The sequence below is a fragment of the Lepus europaeus genome, chromosome 18, assembly GCF_033115175.1.
Source record: "Lepus europaeus isolate LE1 chromosome 18, mLepTim1.pri, whole genome shotgun sequence".
NCBI classification, from domain to species: domain Eukaryota; kingdom Metazoa; phylum Chordata; class Mammalia; order Lagomorpha; family Leporidae; genus Lepus; species Lepus europaeus.
Window position 1 is genome coordinate 74057205 of NC_084844.1, and position 23968 is coordinate 74081172.

At 39.6% G+C, this 23968-nt stretch overlaps 1 protein-coding gene across 6 annotated transcripts in view; it reads right to left on the reverse strand.

The window, feature by feature from the left end:
• Positions 1 to 7712: 7712 nt before the first annotated feature.
• The window catches only part of LOC133777369 (zinc finger protein ZFP2-like), a 46637-nt gene continuing 30381 nt past the window's right edge, over positions 7713 to 23968 (reverse strand). For 4 of the 6 annotated variants that reach the window (XM_062216917.1, XM_062216916.1, XM_062216915.1 and 1 more), the window contains 3 exons: positions 12383 to 12509; positions 12045 to 12137; positions 7713 to 9975 (listed from right to left, as the gene is read on the reverse strand). In XM_062216917.1, the coding sequence (XP_062072901.1) occupies positions 8087 to 9975; positions 12045 to 12137; positions 12383 to 12506 (2106 nt within the window). In that variant the 5' untranslated portion in view covers positions 12507 to 12509 and the 3' untranslated portion in view covers positions 7713 to 8086. Of the gene's footprint in view, positions 9976 to 11773; positions 11943 to 12044; positions 12138 to 12382; positions 12510 to 23968 lie in introns of those variants that run through there. The other 2 variants (XM_062216920.1, XM_062216919.1) reach the window with 2 other exon arrangements.

Genomic DNA, 23968 nt, shown 5'->3' on the forward strand with positions numbered 1-23968 from the left:
CCAGCTAATGGAGGACCTCTCTGTGTCTCTACCTCTATCTGTAACTCTTTCAAATAAATAACAAAAATTTAAAATAAAGATAAAAATTGACATACCGTTTGACAGTTATCTTGCTCTTGGCTATATATAAGAAGGAAATTTTATTCAAAGGAAATGAGAAGAGCATATCAAAGATACAGCAATTTTCCCATAACAGTTCACTGCAGCCATGATTTGAAACCAATCTAGCTGTCCATCAATGAAAAAAAATGGACAGGGGAACATCATTTAGATACAAAAAAGAACAAAATATTATTAAATTAATTGAAATAAGCCAGAAACAGGAACACAAATGTCACATAGTCCTTGTCACATGTGGAAGTGAAAGAAAATAATGGATCTGAACACAGAACTGTGATTATTAGAGGCTGAGAAGGGAAGCAGCTAGGGATAGAAGGGGATTGGATAATAGGTAACAAAATACAAAGAGGCAGAAGGAACTTCTGGTGTTCCATAATATAATGAGATGACTACATTCAACCGTATTAGGTTCTGTGTAAAGAACTGGAAGAGAGGAGCTGGTAGTCTCAAATCATGGAGAAGAATTAAACTGTAGTTGCTTGGGGGCCAGCATTGTGGCACAGTGGGCTAACACCCTGGCCTGAAGCACCAGCATCCCACGTGGGCACCAGTTCTAGTCCTGGCAGCTCCTCTTCCAATCCAACTCTCTGCTATGGCCTGGGAAAGCAGTAGAAGATGGCCCAAGTCCTTGGGTCCCTGAACCCAAGTAGGAGACCTGGAAGAAGCTCCTGGTTCCTGGCATCAGATTGGCACAGCTCCAGCCATTGCAGCCATCTGGGGGAGTGAACCAGCAGAGGAAGACCTCTCTCTCTCTCTGCTGCTACTTCTCTCTGTAACTCTGTCTTTCAAATAAATAAATCTTTAAAAAAATTGATAAAACTGTAGTTGCTTAGCTTGATCAGTATCTACTGTGTAAATGTGTGCAAATACTGCACTACACCCTGTAATAATGTCTGACTAGTACACACTGATCACAAATTATTTAAATAAAATTTTAAAAACCAGAAGCATTTCTTTATATTAACAATGAACTATTTGAAAATGAAATTAGAAAAACATTTCCATGCATAACAGCATAAGAACCAGGATCCAATGTCTTCAGCATTATCAGTGATGAATCAGATTCACAGCCCTCAGCACTCAGCTTTTGCCATAGACCTTACCATGGCAATTGTGGGCATGTAATAGTAAACCAATGGACAGGAACACTTTGTCTCTAAATCTGTTAAATAAATAAACAAGGAATTCATCAAAGAAAAAGAGATACCAATTTGGATGCCAGGTCACAAAAACACATGCACTTGAGCTATCCTCCACTTTGTGATGCTAACAATTCTTTCAGACGTTACATTTTCAGAGACTTTTCTGTTATCTTGCTAAGCTTCCTGGAAATCTGCCTTACAGCAAAGAGTTTCCCAATTCCATTAGACTCATGATTTTTCTTTTGTGTGAATTATTAGTTTACCATCTAGAGATTATTTATGGTACAAAACTTTTCTATGCATGCATGTTTTCTCATTTGTGAGTCTGTTCATGGGAATTGAAGACTGATTTATAGCAGAAATACTTTTTCCAAAGTCATTGCATGGAATTTTGTTCCTTATGAATCCTCTGAAGTCTGTTGATGTCTAATTTCTGGCTAGAGGTTTTATCATATTTACAGCATGCAAAGAATATTACCTTTTGTGAATTCTATATCTATACAAGCCTTAAATAAAGAAAAGGTTTTTACACAATCATTATACTCCTAAGAAACCACCTGTGTCAATTCTCTGATGTACCATTGACTTCTGACAATATTTTCACACTAATAATATTTATAAGCTTTCTCACTTACATGAGTCTGTTAGATAGGATGTGATTTCCAGCAAAAGGTTTTGTCACAATACTTACATGAATTTTGGGGAAAAGCTCTTCCACCTTCATTATATTGTTAAGGTCTCTCCCTTGTTCAAACTCCATGATGGATTATGAGGCATTACTTATGTGAAATGACTTTCTCACATTTATTTCATTCATTAGATATATATGTTGTGCATTCTAAGGAGAGATTTGGGCAGAGCTTTCCAACACTCATTACATCCATTATGTTTCTCTCCCATGTGAATTCCCTGTTGTCTTATGAGGTATGGCTTGTAATTAAAGGGATTTTACTTTCAAAGGGGTTTTTCCCTATATGAATTTGATGATGTACAATAAGGGCTGAATTATGGTAAAAGGCTCTGAGTCATTACATTCATAAAATTTCTCCCCATGAGAATTCTTTTATGTTTGATGAGGTCTGATTTGTACCACAAAGGCTTATTCACATTTATTACATTCATGCATTTCTCCCCTTGGTGAATTCTCTAATATTTCATGAGATATAACTTGTACAAAAAGGTCATATAGAAAATTCCCTGTGTGAATTCTCTGATATCTTATGAGTTATGAATTACAGCAAAAAGGCTTTCCACCTTCCTTACATCCATAAAACCTTCCTAAATTGAGCAACACAGATATAGGAAAATTAAACACACCCACAACCAGATGGAAATGATATCAGTAATAAAGACCCTCGCCACAAAGAAAATTCCAGGACTGGATGGCTTCACTGCTGAATTCTGACAGACATTTAAAGAAGAACTAACTATGGGTGGAGGCGGCAAGATGGCGGAATAGGCAGGGAGCACACTATTAGTCCGGGGGCAGAGAAAGTTCAATATAAGTGGAGATACTGCAGGGTCAAGGAAGAGTAGGGGATGAAACAGCAGAGGAAACTCTTCCGGAACTAGTGATTCACAGTGGACCTGCGTGGAGAGCGTGGGAGCCCAAGTTTGGGACACCAGCGGCAGACTCAAAGCACCAGCGGTGGAACGCGAGGTGAGCAGAACCTACATAGCCCGAGATACCAGCAGGCAAGCGGAAAGAGGAGGCTAGAGGGAACGAGGCTTGAAACTCCGTGGGGAAAAGTTCACCAGGCTAACTAGAAGAGAGAGAAAAAAAATAAAAAAAGTGACTGATACGGACACAAGTTTCTCTCTCTCCGCTCACCTCTCAAAGGCGAGCAAGACAGAGCAGGCGCCATTTTGGACATACGTCATAAGCAGGGCGACCTCAGGTCTGCACCAGCCCTGAGCCTAGCAGAAAAACCTGACTCTGTGGGGAGGGGTGAAATAACAGGAGATTAGTATCTAACTTGGCAACCCAGTGGGAGACTGCAGGAGAATTGGAGCCCACACTGAGGGCAGCAGAGATTCCCTGTGTGGTCCTTGGGAAAGAGCTTCTGATCTCTGGCTCCTGTGGGTATATCATTTGCCTGCTAACTACCTCCAATTACATTCAGCTGTGCGGAATTACTTCCCTTTTAAATCAAAAAAAGAAAGAGAGATTTACCACACCTAACCTGGGAGTGTCATCCTGGACACACCCTCAACCCTGAGGAACCAAACACAGCTCTCAGGCCACACTCATCTCAAGCCTCTAAGGCTCCACTGAAAGCAGACAGTCCACTTAATATAGAGCCATAGTGTAACAAGAAAAAACACCACAGTGAAGAAACCAAATATCTCCAACATGCCAAACAACAAACGCAAAAACCAAGCTAACAAGAACAAGGAAGAAACTATGACGCCCCCAAATGAAAAAGACAACCCAATTCAAGATTATGAAGATGATGAGATCAAAGAAATGCAAGAAGCTGATCTCAAAAAATTGATAACAACATTAAGAAGTTCTCAAAAACAAATTCTTGAACTACAGAAATCCTTAATGGACAAGATAGAAAATCTCTCTCGTGAAAGTGAAATATTAAGGAGGAATCAAAATGAAATGAAACAACTAGTGGAACAAGAAACTCTGATAGTGACTAGAAATCATAATGAAATGAAGAGTTCAATAGATCAAATGACAAACACATTAGAGAGCCTTAAAAACAGAATGGGCGAAGCAGAAGAGAGAATATCAGACTTAGAAGACAAAGAACAGGAAAGGAAACAGGCAAACCAAAGAAAAGAAGAAGAAATTAGAAATCTAAAAAATATTGTCGGGAATCTACAGGATACTATTAAAAAACCCAACATTCGGGTTCTAGGAGTTCCTGAAGGCATGGAGAAGGAGAAAGGATTAGAAGGCATTTTCAGCGAGATACTAGCAGAAAATTTCCCAGGTTTGGAGAAGGACAGAGGCATCTTAGTACAGGAAGCTTATAGAACCCCTAATAAACATGACCAAAAGAGATCCTCACCACGACATGTTGTAATCAAACTCACCACAGTGAAACATAAAGAAAAGATCCTAAAAGGTGCAAGAGAAAAACGTCAGATCACTCTTAGAGGATCTCCAATTAGACTCACAGCAGACTTCTCATCAGAAACCCTACAAGCTAGAAGGGAATGGCGAGACATAGCCCAGGTACTAAGAGAGAAAAACTGCCAGCCCAGAATACTATATCCTGCAAAGCTCTCATTTGTGAATGAAGGTGAAATTAAGACTTTTCATAGCAAACAGAAACTGAAAGAATTTGTTGCCACTCATCCTGCCCTGCAAAAGATGCTTAAAGATGTCTTACACACAGAAACACAGAAACATGGTCACCAATATGAAAGAAGGTAAAGGAAGGAAACCTCACAGCAAAAGATCACAGGAAGCTCAATTTCTCTTTGACATAGAATTAAACTCTGATGCTCTGTTAAAGCAATGTGTTAAAGTAATCTATTATGTTCTCTTGATGTCTGTTAAATTCTAATTGTTCAAAAACAGCTGAATTTTTATTAAGAGCTATGGGTTATTTAAATATGTGCTTATTTTCAAAAATTTGAATAATCACCTTGTAACAATGATCAAATTTGGTCTATGTTATGTCATGATTTTAAGAAATCTTATTTCAACCAGATATTTTGGATTTTGAGCCTTCTAGGCATTCTTGACAGGCATTCAAAAAATCAAAGTTTCAAACAATCTGGTCTCTAAAATTTCCAGTAAATCCTGGACTTTGGTTTTTCCAGTTTGGGCCCAACTGAAAAAATCGAAGGACCTATGTCTCTCATCTTATAGAGACATCAACTAATCAGTCTATTTGGAGTATATTAGAAGGACTGTCAAGATGTGATGTGGTACCAGACTTTAAGTTTCTATAATGGAAAATGCTATTAATACAAATGTTTGAGAATTAAAAAGTCTAATGATCTTGTGTTACTAGACATGATAGTTATCTTAATGAGAAAGCCCCAGAGGCTTAAAGGGTTAAATACTTGTAAAATCCTACAGGTGCTTTCAAAAATACTGTGAAGTAAGCAAGTGCCTCTTGTTGGTTGATGAGTTTATAATTTTAAACATGGCGACTTAAAGTCTTTTGTCATCCACAGTTATATATGATCTGCTGCTCATAAAACTAAAGTGTTGTTGGTTCTGAGTTTAGCTGTCCTCCTATAGGTTCCTATGGACTTTTTCCAGCCACCTTTATTGTATTCAGTACTTTGGGATGGCTCTCTAAACAGATGAAGCCAATAATGTGTTAACAGTACCAACTGAGAGAAAGTATGGTTAACTGAGGTTACTAAAAAGAAAAAGCAATTCAAATCAATTGGCAATCTACAAAAAGAATTAAAGATTTTAAAAGCTATTATTAAAATTGCTATATTGGTCTATTATGCTATATTATATGTGTGTACATATTGTATGTCCACATGGGGAAATTTTATTAAGAGTTTTATTTTAAATGGCTTATAGATAAGATTGTCCATAATTTAAGCTGCTAAAATCAAAGATACATTTTAATTTGTGGGACCTGAATCTGTGTATCATATGTTTTAGACTTATTGGTAGAAAGAAACTAAAAACATTTTAGATGGTTGTGCTTAAGTTTACTGGCTAAACAAACTACACCATGTTAGATATTTAAGAGGTGTTTTCAAATACATGATTCTTAAAATTTATAGAAGGCATTGGACCTTCTGGTAAATGTTTTCTTAAGTTGTTATCTAATGGTTGAAACGGTTTGCTAAGTATTCATGTGATATTGCTATTGTCAGCAAGCGATCTAGGACTTGCTCCCTCATTTCTCTATTCTAAGCCCAACTTGTTCTTTCATTTCTCTATTCTCTTCAAGGTAGGAAACTAATTCTATTATGAAGGAATCTGCAGGATGCACAATTTAATCTTTAGACCTTATAAAAGAGATGGCTAACATTTTTCTGCAATAGCATAGCCAAAATAAGCACTCAAATAATAATCTCATAGCTAGATTCACTTCGCCATCAGCGAAGTAAGCAGTAAGTAGAAAAAACCTCCCTTTCAGACCAAAGGGAAAGAAAGTTTTAAAGTGAGAATATAATTTTCCTCATGGGCATTGTCTACCTTAGAAAAACTACTACAGAACATGCCTGTGACTATAGACTTGTAGTTCAGGCCACCGAGGATTAGAGATGGGAAACGGGCACTCCCTTGACTTGCATCCTCTGGTCTGCTTTAACACAAACCAGGAGGAAAAGAAAGCTAGGCATCAGAAGCAATGGGTGGCAGGCCTATTAATGGCTGATCTGTACAGTGATCTGCCCTCAAGGAGACCCAACAGGCCAGTCCACTGCAGTGGCTTTCAATGTGGTAAGCCTGGGCTTCAGCAGAAGTCAGCTTGTGAAGAGCCCTGGCAGCTCTGCCAAGAGTTGGATCACTGGAAATGGACCTGCCCTGGAGTCGAAGGATGCCCAGGTCAGAGCCACAGATCTTATTGGCTCTAAGCTGAAAAGCCCTTCACTCAGCCCAACTTCCAAAGTGACCACTGCAGCTGAGGGGATGGTCAAGTAGGGTCAGCAACATTGCAGGCAGAACTGTAAATTTCTTGTTAGAGATGCCACCTGCCTTTACCTGGCCAGCTCTCCTCCCAGGCCAGCCAAGTAATGAGAGTCAACAGAGTGCCTTCCCCTAGGAGGTTCACACCTCCCTTAGGATATACCCCATGTGAAGAGATAGATAGGTCTGGGCCTCTGAATTTACAAGGCCTAAAGCCCACCAGATTATTATCAAGCCCCTTCTATCAGGTTCTATTTGCCTCTCAATCAGAAAACGTAATTGCAACTTAGACAGCACCTTTCTTAGCTCCTCTAATAATGACTCTGTCCTTTGTTCTAGGCCCTGTCTAGTGCACTTGGGCCTCATTCCTTTGTAATCATAACCTCTACTCTACCACCAATGGCTCTACTCCCAACCTGTGTGTACTGATGGTCCTCTTCCCCACTTAATGCTGTATAATTGTTCAAACCTGGTAAATGCCACTCTTAGGATCATTGGTTACTATCCTCACTCTGTCTTTTATGACCTTGTCTAAATATGGAAGCCTTGGAAGGCTTCCATAGCCTTGGCAACTCATGACGACAGCCTAGGATGGTTACTGGCGCCATAAACTAGAGTGTCAATTTGTTGGGTCAACAACAGGAGCCACTGTGCACTTGCTCCTCATGTGGGATCTCTGTCCTTAATGTGCTGTACATTGTGATTTAATGCTATAACTAGTACTCAAACAGTATGTTTCACTTTGTGTTTCTATGTGGGTGCAAACTGTTGAAATCTTTATACTGAATTGATCTTCTGTATATAAAGAGAATTGAAAATGAATCTTGATGCAAATGGAGGGGGAGAGGGAGCGGGAGAGGGGAGGGTTGCGGGTGGGAGGGAAGTTATGGGGGGGGGGGGAAGCCATTGTAATCCATAAGCTGTACACTGGAAATTTATATTCATTAAATAAGTTAAAAAAAAAAAAAAAGAAGAACTAACTGGAATTCTTCTCAAGTTATTCAAAACAATTGAGAGAGAGGTGATTCACCCAAATTCTTTCTATGAAGCCAGCATCACCTTCATTCCTAAACCTGAAAAAAATACAACAGAGAAAGTCATTATAGACCAATTTCCCTGGTGAACATACATGTAAAGATCCGCAACAAAATTCTGGCCAACTGAATCTAACAATGCATCAGAAAGATCATCCACCCAGACCAAGTGGGATTTATCCTTGGTATGCAAGGATGGGACCAAAGGCTTTTCCACAGTCATTTCATTTATAAGCTTTCTCCATGGTGTGACTTCTCTGATGCATTTTGAGTTGTGACTTCTGGCCAAAGGTTTTTCCACAGTCATTGCATTCATAAGGCTTATCCCGTGTGTGAATTCTCTGATGCATTTTGAGGTGTGGCTTATGGCCAAAGGTTTTTCCACAGTCATTGCATTCATAAGGCTTATCCCCTGTGTGAATTCTCTGATGATTTATGAGGTTTGTCTTCTGGCCAAAGGTTTTCCCACAGTCACTGCATTCATAAGGTTTCTCCCCTGTGTGAATTCTCTGATGCGTTTTGAGGTTTGACTTCTGGCCAAAGATTTTCCCACAGTCACTGCATTCATAAGGTTTCTCCCCTGTGTGAATTCTCTGATGATTTGTGAGTGCTGATTTCTGGCTAAAGGCATTTCCACAGTCATTGCATTCATAAGGTTTCTCCCCTGTGTGAATTCTCTGATGATTTACGAGGTTTGTCTTCTGGCCAAAGGTTTTCCCACAGTCACTGCATTCATAAGGTTTCTCCCCTGTGTGACTTCTCTGATGCTTTCTGAGGTGTGACTTCCGGCCAAAGGCTTTTCCACAGTCATTGCACTCATAAGGCTTATCCCCTGTGTGACTTCTCTGATGCTTTCTGAGGTGTGACTTCTGGCCAAAGGCTTTTCCACAGTCATTGCACTCATAAGGCCTCTCCCCTGTGTGACTTCTCTGATGATTTATGAGGATTGACTTCCGGCCAAAGGCTTTTCCACAGTCATTGCATTCATAAGGCTTCTCCCCTGTGTGACTTCTCTGATGAGTTTTGAGTTGTGACTTCTGGCCAAAGGCTTTTCCACAGTCATTGCACTCATAAGGCGTATCCCCTGTGTGACTTCTCTGATGCTTTCTGAGGTTTGACTTCTGGCCAAAGGCTTTTCCACAGTCATTGCATTCATAAGGCTTCTCCCCTGTGTGACTTCTCTGATGAATTTTGAGTTGTGACTTCTGGCCAAAGGCTTTTCCACAGTCATTGCATTCATAAGGTTTCTCCCCTGTGTGAATTCTCTGATGATTTATGAGGTGTTTCTTCTGGCCAAAGAACTTCCCACAGTCATTACATTTATAAGATTTCAACCCTGTGTGAATTCTCTGATGTCTAATGAGAGCTGACTTCTGGTGAGTGGTTTCTCTACAATCATTACACACATGAGGGTTTTCCACTATATGAGTGCTGTGATGGAGGGGATGGCAGAATTTATTACTGAATGACTTCCCACAAGTTTTACATGCATACGATTTCTTCTCTATATTTGGTCTATGATTCATTCTAACATATGATTGGTAAATGACAGGTTCCACAGGCCCAATATACTTATAAACGTTCTCTCTTTTGGGACTTTGTTGATGTATACTGAGGTTAGACTTTTTATGGAAATCTTGTAGTATTTGAGTTGTCTTGCCAATAATGGCAGTTGGCTTATTACAGGTTTCTACCATAAAAAGCTTCTCAGATTCATAGAATATATTCTTCCTTTTGAAGACTTTCCCTTGTCTAATTTGTTCAAGTGCCTGCTCCATGGTCTGAATTTTGTGCTGTTCATTAAGAGGCTCACAGAACTGGAGAGTGTTCCCAGGTACCGTAGTAGCATCAAATTTCTCTCCAGCTTGTAGCTGATCAGGCCCACAATGGGGATACACATTCTGACATATACTACATTCTTCAGGTTTTATTCCTGAATAGTTTCTCTTTTTGATACTCAGTTTTGGAATATGGCTTATACTTAAATTAAGTGTTTTTCTGAATTCAACTCTCTTGGGAGTTAATGTGTTATTATTTTTCATAACATTCTGATTCAGATTTTTCTCCAGACTTTTCTGGTTGGTCTTAATCAGTTCATCCAGTTTCATGGCAACTGAAGTGAGAAAAAAAAAAGTCACTAAATCAAATATAATTGCTTCTCCTAGCATACTCATGTAAAAGGAATGAAGTTACTTGTATTTAAGAGGGATAAGATGTTAGGAAAAGTTCTGCATTGGTGCCTCCTCACATAGGGCACCAAAAAGTTAGGAAAAGAGTTGTAGAATAGAGGAGACAGTGTATCAATTTACAGCCAGACAGAATTTATTCAGAGAAAATTAATCCACAGAGGTGGGTGACTAACTGGCTGTGTGTACAAGATGGAGCAGGTGGCAGAAGGCCCCAACTCCCAGGGGCTAGACCTTTATAAGGAGGGCTAAGGCTGGGCATGGGGGTAGGGGCCAGCAGTGGAGGGGAATTCCAGGAACTGGGTGGAGGGTCTTGGGAACCTGGAAAATAATGCAGGGTGGGGTATGAAGGCAATAGGCTGTGAGACCCAACTGAGTTTCAAGGGCAAGGAATACATTCCAAAGTTTATATCCTTTGAGCAATGAGGGAGAATGGCTCAGGCTCATATGCTCATTCCATCATAAAATTTTAACAAAATGATTAGAAGATACATATTTATGAATATACAGGTTTTCTCCATAATACATTAATATATTAAATTGTATCCATAGATTTTCCAATGTTCATCCATGATCCTGTTTACTAACAGAATTTTTTTCAAGTATGATTGAGTGGTTTTTGTGGTAAGATCTCTTAAGTCACTGCTTGAGATGCCTGTATCTCAAAACAGTGCCAGTTTAAGCCGAGGCTACTCTGCTTCCAATACAGCTCTGGGATAATATATACTGGGAAGCAGCAGATAATGGTTCATGTGCTTGAGACCTTGTGATAGAGATGAGTAGGTGAAATTCCAGGCTTCTGGCTTCAGATTAGTCATAACTGTTGCTAGTATTTGGGGAGTTAAATAGAAAATATATTTCTCACTGTTTCTCCCTCTTTCTACTTTCACAAAAATGAATAAGACTTCACAGAATGGACTAATATTTAATAAATTTATTCATCTGTAATCTAGAAACCAATTTTTCCCTGTCCATTTTTAAATGTATTTTTATTTATTTATTTATTTGTCAGAGTTAGACAGAGACAGAGACAAAGATCTTCCTTCCATTGGCTCACCCCTCAAATGGCAAATACGGTTGGAACTATGCCAATCCAAAGCCAGGAGCCAGTTGCTTCCTCCTTATCTCCTTTGTAGGTGCAAGGGCCCAAGCATTTGGGCCATCCTCCACTGCCCTCCTGGGCCACAGCAGAAAGCTGGACTGGAAGAGGAGCAACTGGGACTAGAACCCAGGGCCCATATGGGATGCCGGCACTGCAGGGGGAGGATTAACCAAGTGAGCCACAGTGCAAGCCCCTTTTTCAATTTTAGAAAAATTGTGGGTTTTATACTTCTGTGATATTTCAACCATAAATATGGGAGTTTTACTAGATCATTTCCTTGAAGGTAAAGAGTAAAATGTGTCTATACTCTAAGAAGGATCACATTCATGGGACAAGATTTGAATATGTGGTTGTCTCATGTTCTGTCTTCCCAGGGAAACAGCATTTGTGAAATTTTTCTAATGAAATTCTCTGTTTTATCTGCACTCTTACAGTTTCCCCATATTTCTAAGGAAACCTGACATCCTCAGCTTCTTTGAACTGCAACAGTTACAGAAAGTCCCAATATACCACCTTGGCTATACATTCCCACCAGTTTAAATAATTTGTTTCTGCAATCCAGAGTCTGCTCAATTATTGAAAATTGATTTCTAACTCATTGTGCAGACGTCAGCCCTGGTTACCTCCTCTTGTTTCTTTCTGTAAACACTCCTCTGTGATAATTTGAGTTTCTGGAGGTTTTTCATCAGTCGTTGATTTTCACATAAAACTTCATTTCCTTTGCCTTTACCAGAGATACTGATCTCCATAGATACTGTAGAATGTCTGTGTCTGAATCACAAGACCAGCTGTCTTCAGGAGTAAGAGTTGGGAAAAAATCATGGAAAGAACACCAGTCAATATCTGCTGCACTGCTTCTACTTTGGCCTCCCTGCCCGTTATGTGCAGACTGACCTGGAAGGCTCTGATGTAGGCATTCTTCCCCCATCCAGGGCTCTGCTCCTTGCTCCAACTTGAAGATCAAGTCAGGTTTGGTCATGCAGTACCCTATTAATGGAAACAATGTAGACTTTGTGAAATCACTATCTTGGGTTAATTAAAGAAGTACAGCTTGGTCCAGAAGCTATGCAACAAATGTTCCAATTTGAAATCCTTCCCAGGTGGTAGATATTCAGATTCTTCATGGACTCAAATTCTATACCTGTCCCTCATTAAACTTTATGAATAGTGCTCACTTATTTGTCAAATAGCGAGAAAATGTTACCATTGGGCATGTGAAGTGTGACACTTACCCAGGGAGAACAGGCTGCTGTAGGTCTCCAGCATCACATCCCTGTACAGGATTTTCTGAGCTTGGTTCATGTTCTGCCATTCCTCCCAAGTAAAGAACACAGCCAGGTCTTCAAATGCTATCATCACCTGGGATAGAACACTCCTGGTTAACATGTCTACTCTGTCATATAACAATCAATGGCAGTTGTATATCTTCTACATGGGTATGGAGGAAGAAGAAGCAAGAATGCCATTTCATTTTAGATTGGTTGAGCATTTGGACAGCCTCACAGAAGCATTCAGCAGGGGATCAAACCTATGGTATAAAGGCTGTGAAAAATGCCCAAGCTGGAGGGAAACAGGAATTTCTGTTCACAAAGGCCAGACTATGTCAAGGGTATTTGCACAGTAGGCTGAAAGGGGGACAAAAGTCACTCTGGAATGAGCAATGTTCAGAAGAATGTAGAAGTATTCAGGGAAAAAGACAAGAAACCATCAGGGAAGTTATGAAGGGATTGAACAGTGAAGAATTTCCAGGAAAATACTATACACAGTCAATGCAATTATGGCAGAGAAAAAAATATTTTAAAAGAGACAGTAGGACTTTAACTTAGTGTTTATGATGCCAGCTCAGATATTCTCTCTACATCAAATTTCCAAAGTTGGATTTCAGTGCCAGCTCTGGTTTCCAGCTCCCGGCTAATGCAGAACAGGGGAAGCAATGGTGATGCCAACCAAGAAGGAGGCCTAGATTCCATTCCTGACTCTTGGCTTCAGTTGTGCCCCATCCCTGCTTGATATGATTATTTAGGCAGTGAAGAAGTACATGGGAGCTCTCTAGCTTTCTCTCACACCATCAACTTCTTTCTCTACCAAGCTCATAAATATTTGAAAATAAGGGAGGAGATTCAAGAAAGAATAGAAAGCAGCTTTGGCTTTTTCTATAATTATTCTACTCATAAACATTTAAAGAACTGAAATAACATTATAACAAATTAAAGTAAAAGCAGTGGAGTTATTTACCCAAGAACAGAACCTGAGAAATTCTGCAGTATAATCTGCATTTGTGACTGAGGGGAATACAGAGAGATTTGTTTGAGAACCTGCAGTAGGCACCAGCATTGTGGTGCAGCAGGTAAGTCTCCACCTGCAATTCAGGCATCCCATGTGAACAAACAATTTGAGTCCTTGGTGCTCCACTTCCAATTGAGTTCCCTGCTAAAGTGCCTGAAAGAGCAGTGAAAGATGGCCTGAGTATTTGGGCCACTTCCATGGTTATGGGAGACCCAGATAGAGTTCCAGACTCCTGGCTTTGGCCTGGCCAACCATTGTGTCCATTTGTTGAATGAACCAGTAGATGGAAGATATCTCTTTCTCACTACCCATATCTCCCTATCTCTATTACTCTGCCTTTCAAATAAGTTAATAAATCAATCTTGGGGCTGGCACTGTGGCACAGTAGGTTAATGCCCTGGCTTAAAAAACCGGCATCCCATATGAGCACCGTTTTGAGACCCAGCTGCTCTACTTCTGATCCAGCTCTCTGCTATGACCTGGGAAAGCAGTAGAAGAAGGCCCAAATCCTTGGGCCCTTGAACCCATGTGGGAGACCCAGAAGAAGCTCCTGGCTCCTGGCTTTAGATCAGTGCAGCCCAGCCATTGCAACCAATTGGAGAGTGAACTGTTGAATGAAAGATCTCTCTTCTCCCTCTTTCTCTCTGCCTCTCCTCTCTCTGTGTAACTCTGATTTTCAAATAAATAAAAAATAAATCTTTTTAAAAAATCTTAAAACATAAAAGAACCTGCAGTAGATTATTTTCCCGACATCGTCCTAGCTCAGGATCAAGTTCATCTCCTCAAACTATTAAGGACTGCATTGCTCTAACAATTAAAAATAAATGCAACTGATTTGTGTTTTAGCCCTAGGTAACTCTTTCCCTTGCAGAATGTTAAGTGTTTACTTCCAGGGTGGCACTAAAACACTGCCCACTACATCATCTGTATAACACTAAAGACTCTATTGGACATCATGACCCCAAAATTTAGAATATTGTCCTTGAAGCTTCAACTGAAATCATATAACAAATATATATTTTGCTATGGCAACAGAAAGGTGAGCGACAAAACTGCCTTATCTTGGATAACTGCAATGCTTCATAGCCATGACATATTCACCATTCATCTTGTTTTTATATATTCCCTGAGAATAAAATTCATCTTCCTTTATCCATTTCCATTAATAAATTATTATTAATCTAAAAAGAAAACTGACAGCAAGTTGGGGAATAAAAAAACCACTTACAGGGGCCAGTGTGATCGCCCAGTGGGTTAAAGCCCCAGCCTGCAGAGCCAGCATCCCATGTGAGTGCCAGTTTGAGTCCCAGCTTCTCTACCTCAGATACAGCTCCTGCTAATATGACTGGGAAAGTACTGGAGGATGACTCAAGTGCATGGACCCCTGCAACTATGTGGGAAACACAGAAGAATCTCCTGCCTCTTGGGTTTAGATTGTCTCAGCTCTGACCATTGTGGCCTTTTGGGGAATGAACCAGCAGATAAAAGATTCTCTCTGTCTCTCTCTTGCTCTCTTTCTCTATCACTCTCTGTGACTCTTTCAAATGTATAAAATAAATATGTTTTAAAAAGTACACAATTTGCAGGTGATGTATTAATTTTCTTTGCTTTTTGAAATATCAGGAGGTGCCCTGAACCATACCTGGAAGAAAACGTGAATGCAAGGATTTAAAAGAAAATTTCTCATCTTTCCTTCTACATTACACTGTAGAAAAAGGAATGGTAAAATGAATAAAGAATCTTGAATATATAAATAGAGAAAATGTCAACTTCACCATGGAGGAATAAATGTTTAAACATGGAAATATATAGGCAAGTGCCCCCACCTCTATTAAGTGGCAGAGATTAACCAGAAGTTATCATTGCTTTAATGAAAGCATTGCCAAAATTTTATTAAATGACAATGTAACAACAAAAAACAATAAAACTTAGTTATTGTTCAAATAAACAATGTTCAGTAAAATTTACACTAATGAAAGTTATTTTGGGGACTGGCACTGTGGCTTAAAAGGTAAAGCAGCTGCCTGTATCCCATATGGGTGCAAGTTCAAATCCCAGCTGTTCTACTTCAGTTCCAGTTCTCTGCTATGGCCTGTGTAAACAGTAAAAGTTGGCCCAAGTCCTTTGGCCTCTGCACCTGCTTGGGAGACCTGGAAGAAGCTCTTGGATCCTGGCTTTGGATTGGTGCAGCTCTGGCCATTGTGGCCAGTTGGAGAGTAAATCAGCAAATGGAAGACATCTCTCTCTCTGCAAACGGGATTGTCACAGAGTATCCAAACTTCCACATTTTTGCAAACTAGGTCTTGTATAAAGTTCTGTAACCTTGAAAGAGTAGTGCAAGGCAGGCTACACAATGCAGGAAAACAGAAATTTTACTAGAAGATGATATACCATGAAACCCCAAAATTGCAATTGCCACATAGTGTAAGTCAGCCTGCACACACCTCACAAGGATTTCTCAGGGAATGCAGGGACATTTCACTAGTAGCACTAATCTTACAGATAGGTAAATAGTGACAGAGGTGCAATAGACATTCACCCACACACATTTCATCCCAAATGGCCTGAACCCCCAGCTCCATCCCATTGCCGTCTTGGATGAGACAGACTTTCTACAGAATTTTTAGAACTGTACTCTGTACACCTGGAGACACATTGGTCTTCTTTCAGTGCACCAATTTCTGACCAAAAAAATCCTTAAAATCTCAACCTTATTCACCTTTTCTCCAGTCTTCTTTCAGTGCAGCATTTTCTGACAAAAAATTCCTTAAAATTTCAACTTTCTAAAATATGTTAATAAAAATTCACCCTTTCTCCAGCTCCAGAACTGAGGCTGTGCCACTGGTGTCTCTTCCTCGACCAGCCAAGATCTACAGGGTGCACCTGAATACCTGACTTAACACCTCAGATCTATGGCTGTCACCTATGCCACCAAGAGACAGACACCTGTCCTGCTCTCTAAGGTTCCTTTCACCCTCACACTAACACCCACAGACACAGAAACCAACCACACAGCTCTTGAGCATATGAGGAAAGCCCCAGGGGTCAGGAATTCTGTGAAGATGGTGGGAGTGGTTGGAATGGCACATGCTGAGAAGGAGGCCAGAGGAGATTTCCCATGGTCCTGACCTGCTGACATCATGGGCAGATGAGGCTAGATTCCCAGATACCAATGCATGCCTGCATTAGGAAGAAATGAAGATGATCCATATATCAGCTGGAAAATCAGCCTCCTGGGACACAGAGGGGATATATCAGAACTTTCCTGACCACATGAGATACCCACATAATTATCCAATTCCTCAGTAATTCTTGGTTTGACATATTTACATCTGAAAGAAACATAGTATAAGTGGAGAAATTCAAATATGGAAAGAATTCTTGGCAATTGTCATTAAATTTATTGTTATTTTTAAATCTCAGAATTAAAATATGGTTCTAAAAACCTCACATATTTTTTATGACTTATTTTATCTATTTGAAAGACAGAGATACAGAGAGAGGTAGAGCAAGAGAGAGAGGTCTTCCACCTGCTAATTCACCCCCCAAATGGCTGCAACAACCAGAGCTGAGCTATCCAAAGCCAGGAATGGAAACTTCTACTTGGTCTCCTGTGCAGCTGCAGGGGCCCATGGACATGAGCCATCTTCCACTGCTTTCCCAGGCCATACCAGAGAGCTGGTTCAGAAGTGGAGCAGCTGGGATTGGAATCAGGGCCGATATGGGATGCCAGCACTGCAGGCCAGGGCTTTTACCTGCTGCACCAAAGCACCAGCCCCCTAAATATATACTTCTTACAGATACTCAGGAAAAGACTCCCAAGAATTTTTTTAACTTAAAATATTCGAAGAAACTAATGTTCCTCAACAACCCATTTTTAATCTTTTAAAATGATGCTTGATCTTACCTACTAAAACATTTTTTCACCCATCAATGCATCATATTTTGCAGTGAGGAAAATTATTTGAATCTATTCAGTGTATTAAAATGGCTGGAAATTGGGGTGAGTGCCTTCTAAAATGTTCATGAATAATTGAAATTGCACTACCTGGTAATTCTTTACCCAAAAGTTCTTGAAATTCATCTATGAATCACTCCATTTAGTTAAGTATTTAACAAAACTTTATTTTTTTGAGATCTGAACTTAATTTGTGGTTTCTCCCACAAATTAGGCCCAGAGACAGATAAAGGGATGCCATGGACTTCCTGCTTTTACTCCTTTTCCTGTATAAGTGAGAATGGACATGAAATTATGATTTGAGTGGTAGTGTCATTGGGCACTGACTTTTGGCCCACAGCTATTGGTCAATTTTTACTAGATATAATGTCTGAATTGTGCTGTTCAAATTCCTGTATCATCTCTGAGCTGGTAATTACCTTTCAGTGACTTTATTCTGCAACTCGAGGGAGGTCAGTCTTCCTTATTTTTTATTTTTAAATATTTACAGGATTTCTTTATTTATCTGAGAGTAAGAGTTATAGATAGGGAGAAGCATTGACAGAGATGCCTTACACCCACTGGTTCACTCCCAACTGGCCGCAATGGCCAGAGCTGGGCTTGACCTGCTATATCACAGCAGCAATCTCAGTAAAGCTTTTTAAAAATCTAAAGAAGGAAAATGTAAAATGCATAAATTATAGTTGTCTGCATGTATACATTTCTGAAAAGTACACAATTTGATCCTATTGAAAATCTAAAATTCATTTTTAAATTATATAATTGAAAAAGATAAAAAAGATGTTCTGTCTTATGTCTCTACAGCATAAGATATAAATCAACTTTCCCAGGTTCTATATGCATTTATTAACAAAGTTTCATAGATGTAATCAGTAGAGTGGCTCCAATAAGTCTTAACCAGGGGTGCAACTAAATTTAACAAGAGTACTCAATAGGAATTTTAGAAGAATTTCAAAATATGTATCAGAAGAAAAATAAGTACTTTACTTGGTACTATACTATTGTCTAAATTTCCAGTTGTCAGATGTACTAAAAAAAATCCCAGAAGTGGCAAAGTTAGTCCAACATGATGCGTAATAAAATAAAGTTTTTAAGTTACAATTTGGCTAGAGAAAATGAGAATTTGCAGATCCCAGATTAAAATAACCAAGAAGGACCAATAAAAGAAAACTCAATGTCTTCATATACTAACATTTACTACCTCAGATTTATTTAACAGAAAGGTGATTATTCAAGCTATACCCCATTAGGTAGCCCAATTATACCTGCTAAATCCAGTAAAAAAATAGCACCTCATGATAGATTACTAAAATCATATTGCTATATGCCATCCACCATGTCCACTGTACCTTATAGCTAATGTTAACATATCTGATGCATCTCAATAGATAAATGCTGTGTCTTAACCAAGTATGGCAAATGTGTTTTGTTCAAAGTTTTTCCAAAAGCCCCTCAGTCTCAGTTTGCCTTCACCTTGAAAAGACACTTCTGAGGTATACAAATCAGTCCAGCTTCTTTGGGCCTCCCTCCAATGAAAGGGGCTAAAATCCATCAAAATAAACTCTAGGCACTGTCCTTGTGTTCTCAGTGACTTTTTCACTCTAGGGGCTCACAAACCTAAATTCTCTAGATCACCTGTGATGTCCATTAGTTGTCAAAGACTATGGTGCAAGTAATTTCGCCTCTTGGAACCTTGTTATTAACTGTGCTGTATGAGAAATGAAGTCTCCTACACAACTTGTGCTTACAATTCTCCAAACTATGTTGTCTGCTAGGACTTTGGCCATGAATATAGGACAGTAAAACCTGAGCATGGTTACTGAGGTGTCCTTAATTAATGATAGACTGTGGCCAGCACTGTGGTGCAGTGGTGTAATCCTTTACCTGCAGTGCCAGCACCCAATATGTGCACCAGTTCTAGTCCCCATTTCTCCTCTTCCCATGCAGCTCTCTGCAATAGCCTGGGAAAGCAGTAGAAGATGGTCCAAGTGCTTCGGTCCCTGCAAAAATGTGGGAGACCTGGAAGCTCCTAGCTTGGATTGGCCCAACTCTAGCCATTGCAGTCATTAGGGGAGTAAATGAGCATATGGAAGACCTTTCTCTCTGTCTCTTTCTCTCACTATCTGTAACTACACCTGTCAAATAAATAAATAAAATCTGTGTGTATGTATGTGTTGTATATATATATATATATATGTGTGTGTGTGTGTATATATATATATATATATATATATATATATAATGAACCAAAACGTGGCATTCTCCATTTGGCACAAGGGACAGGCTCCAATATCTACTGTCTATGTCAGTATGTCAGTATAATGCAGGAGGTTACCCCTCTACCAAACAAGAAAAGCTATTTAAGTTCAGCTGGACACCATTCTGCTGACTATTGACTTTATTTACTATTAGTCTGGATGCTTTCATTGGTTGCAATCCAGAGACCCAATTTTCCCATAGATGTTAACATCAGCAAACATGAAAATTTGGTAAGAAAAGCTTAAACTGAGAGTTATTATTGATAACTATTTTAACAAAATTTCTCAGAACCCATCAGGTCCAAACCTTGGACGATTGGAAGCTGTTGTACTTGGCCCACCCATAATCAAAATGGATTCCAAATTCTTTAACTGCAAGGAGAGTATCATAGACATTAATGCTCCAAACTGATCCAGTTCCCTGCTAATGTGTCTGGAAAAGCAGCACAGGATGACTCAAACATTGGGGCTCCTGTACCCGTGTAAGAGACTGAAAGAAGCCCCTGGCTCCTGACATCAGTCTGGCCTAGCCACAGTCATTGCAGTCATTTGAGGAGGAAGATCAATCTCTCCCACTCTCTCTTTGTAGTGCTGCCTTTCAAATATATAAATAAATCTTTAAAAAAGTAGATCACTTCAATCAATTTGCCATTGCTCAGTCATGATGACTTTTACTACCTGAAGTTCTTTTTCAAAAGATTTATTTATTCAAAAGGCAGAAAGAGGAGCTGGTGGTGTAGTGCAGTGGACAAAGCTGCTATCTGTTACACTGGCAATCCTGTATGTGCACCAGTTCAAGTAACAGCTATTCCACTTCTGATCCAGCTCCCTGCCAATGGACTGAAAAAACAGTGGAAGATGGGCCAAGTGCCGGGCTGCTGCCACACACATTGGAGGAGAAGCTCCTGGCTTCAACCTGGCCACACTCTGGCTATTGAAGTCATCTTAAAAATGAATCAGGTAATGTTAGATTTCTGTCTCTCCCTTTCTCTGTAACTCAAATAAATAATTAAATATTTTAATATGATAAAAAAGGCAGAGACAAAGAAAGAGGGAAAGAGAAGCAGAGAGATCTCCCATCTGCTGGTTCACTTTCTACATGGCTACAACAACTATGCAAGACCAGGTTCTCAAGTCCCCATTTAGGTTACAGTTCTCCAAATTAGATGACAGGAATCAAAGGATTTGAGCCATCATCCATTGCTTCCTGGGGATATTAACATGAAACTGATTTGGAAGTGGAATACCCAAAACTCAGATTAACACTGCAATATAGGATGTGGGCATCTGTTGTGATGGCTAACAAATTGGAAAACCTAGAGGAAAAAAATGAACAGATTCCTGGACATACACAATATACCAAAATTTAGTCATAAAGACACATAGAAAAGCTAAATAAATCAAAAACCAAGACAGAGATTGGATGAGTAATAAAGACCCTCCCAACAAAGAAAAGTCCAGGATCAGACAGCCTCATTATTGAATTCTTCCAGACTTTTAAAGAAGAACTGATTCCATTTCTTCTCAAACTATTCAAAACAATTGAAAGAGAGACAATCCTCTCAAACTCCTTCTATTAAGCCTGCATCACCTTGATTCTTAAACTAGAAAAAGATACAGTGGAAAAAGAAAACTATAGAAAAATATCCCTGATGAGGGCCGGTGCCATGGCACACTGGGTTGATCCTCCACCTGCAGATCTGGCATCCCATGTGGGTGCTGGTTCTGGTCCCAGTTGCTCCTCTTGCAGTCCAGCTCTATGCTCTGGCAGGGAGGGCAGTGGAGGATGGCCCAAGTGCCTGGGCCCCTACACCTGCATGAGAGACCAGGAAGAGGCATCTGGCTCCTGACTTCAGGTCAGAACAGATCCGGCCATTGCGGCCATTTGGTGAGTGAGGCAGTGAAGAGAGGATCTTTCTCCCTGTCTCTCTCTCTCACTTTCTGTAACTCTACCTGTAAGTAGAGTTAAAATTTTTTAAAAAAGAAAGAAACATATCTGTGATGAACATAGATGCAAAAATCCTCATAAAAGAAATACGTAATTGAGTCCAAATGACCACAATGCCTGGAGCTGGGCTGATCTGACGCAAGGAGCCAGGAGTTTCTCCAGGGTTTCCCACATGAGCGCAGGGGCCAAAGTACTTGAACCATTTTCCACTGACTTCCCTGCCCATTTGCAGAGAGCTGGATCATTAGAGCAGCAGCCAGGATACAAACTGATGCCAATGTGATATGCCAGTGTGGGTGGCAATTGCTCAATCTAGTATACCAGCACCAGCCCCTTAAAAGCAATCACAGATTCAATATGATCCCAATCAAAATACCAACAACATCCTTCTGAGATCTAGAGAAAATAATGTTAAAATTTGTATGGAAATGCAAGAGACCCCAAATAGTTAAAGGAATCTTAAACAACAAAAACAAAGTTGGAAGCCTCATAATACCAAAATTCAAGACCTATTACAAGACAGTTATAATCAAAACAGCCTGGTACTGGCACCAAAAAGTCATGTGGATGAATGAAGTGGAGTAGAATCCCCAAAAATTAATCCACAAATCTACAACCAACTAATTTGTGACAAATGATCTAAAAGAAATCCCTGGACAAAGAACAGTCTTCAAAAATGGTGCTGGGAAAATTTGACCTTCTCATGCAGAAAAATGAAACAAGATCTCTACCTTACAACTTATACAAAAATACAGTGTAAATGGATCAATGATCTAAATCTATGATGTGATACCATCAAATTCCTAGAGGGAAACATCAGGGAAACTCTGCAAGATACTGGCATCGGCAAAGCCTTCTTGGAAAAGGCTCCAGGAAGCACAATCAATAAAGGTATAAATACTCAAATGGGATTACATCAAGCTAAGAACCTTCTGAACCGCAAAGTAAACATTCAACAAGATGAAGCACCTGTCAGAATGGAAGAAAATATTTGCAAACTAGGCAACTGAAAAAGTAAAATATCCAGAATCTAGAAAGAGCTCAAAAAACTCAACAACAAAACAAACAATCCAGTCAAGAAATTGGCAAAGGATATAAATCGGCATTTTTCCAAGGATGGATTTCAAGTAGCAAGCAGACACATGAAAAACATGCTCAGGAACAATAGCCATCAGAGAACTGCAAATAAAAGCCACAATGACCTTTTGCCTCACCCAGTTAGAATGGCTCTCATACAGAAACCAAAAGTCAGGAGATGGAGGTTTTGTGTAGCAGGTTAAGCTGCTGCCTGCAGTGCTAGAACCCCACATGATTGCGATTTTGAGTTCAGGCTGCTGCACTTCTGATCCAGCTCCCTGCTAATGTGCTTGGGAAGGCAGCAGAAGATGGCCCAAGTACCTGGGCCCCTGCACCCACTTGGGTGACCAGGGAGATGCTTCTAACTCTGGCTTCAGATTGGACCAGCACCACCTGTTGGGTCATATGGAGAATAAACTAGCAGATAAAATATTTATGTCTCTATGCCTCTGCCTCTCCCTCTCTGTAACTCCACCTTTCAAATAAAGAATTCTTTTGAAAAAGTCAACAAAAAGTAAAGGCTGGTGGAGAGGTAGAGAAAAAGGTACTCTAACCCACTGTTGGTGGGAATGAAGCTAGTACAGCCATTATGGAAGGCAGTATAAAAGTTCCTCAGAAATCTGAAAACAGATATACCATATGATCCTGCCATTCCACTCCTGGGAACTTATCCAAATGAAATGAAATAGAATATGCATATGCACGAGTTATCTGTACCCTCATGTGTATAACAGCTCAATTCACAATAGTTAACATGGAATCAACCCAGATGTCCATCAACTGGTGACTGGAAAAAGAATATGAGCTATATATACAGTCTAAAATACTATTCAGCCATAATTGAGAATGAAATCCTATCTTTTGTAACCAAATGGATGCAACTGGAAACAATTATGCTTTGTGAAAAAAGCCAGTCCCCACAAGACAAATACCATATGTTTTCTCTGATTGATGGTAATTAATATATAGACAACAAAATGTAGCATGAGTTAAATTGACATTTTGAGATTTGATTATTGTTCACAGCGCTTTTCTGTACTCTTTGATAGAGTATAGAAAATATACTCATCGATATTTCTGCTACTACTTGAATTCTTTATTTTGTAGAGGGTTAAAGCTTGTGATTCTAAAATAAAATCAAAGCATGGAGTTGTAAAAGTTGAAAGAAAATAAAACAAGAAGGAGGGAGTTGGAAGTATGAGACAAAGGGAAGATAGGGTAGGATGTATCAGTTTGCTCTTAAATCTGTATATATAAATTACATGAAATTTGTTCACTTAATATGTTTTAA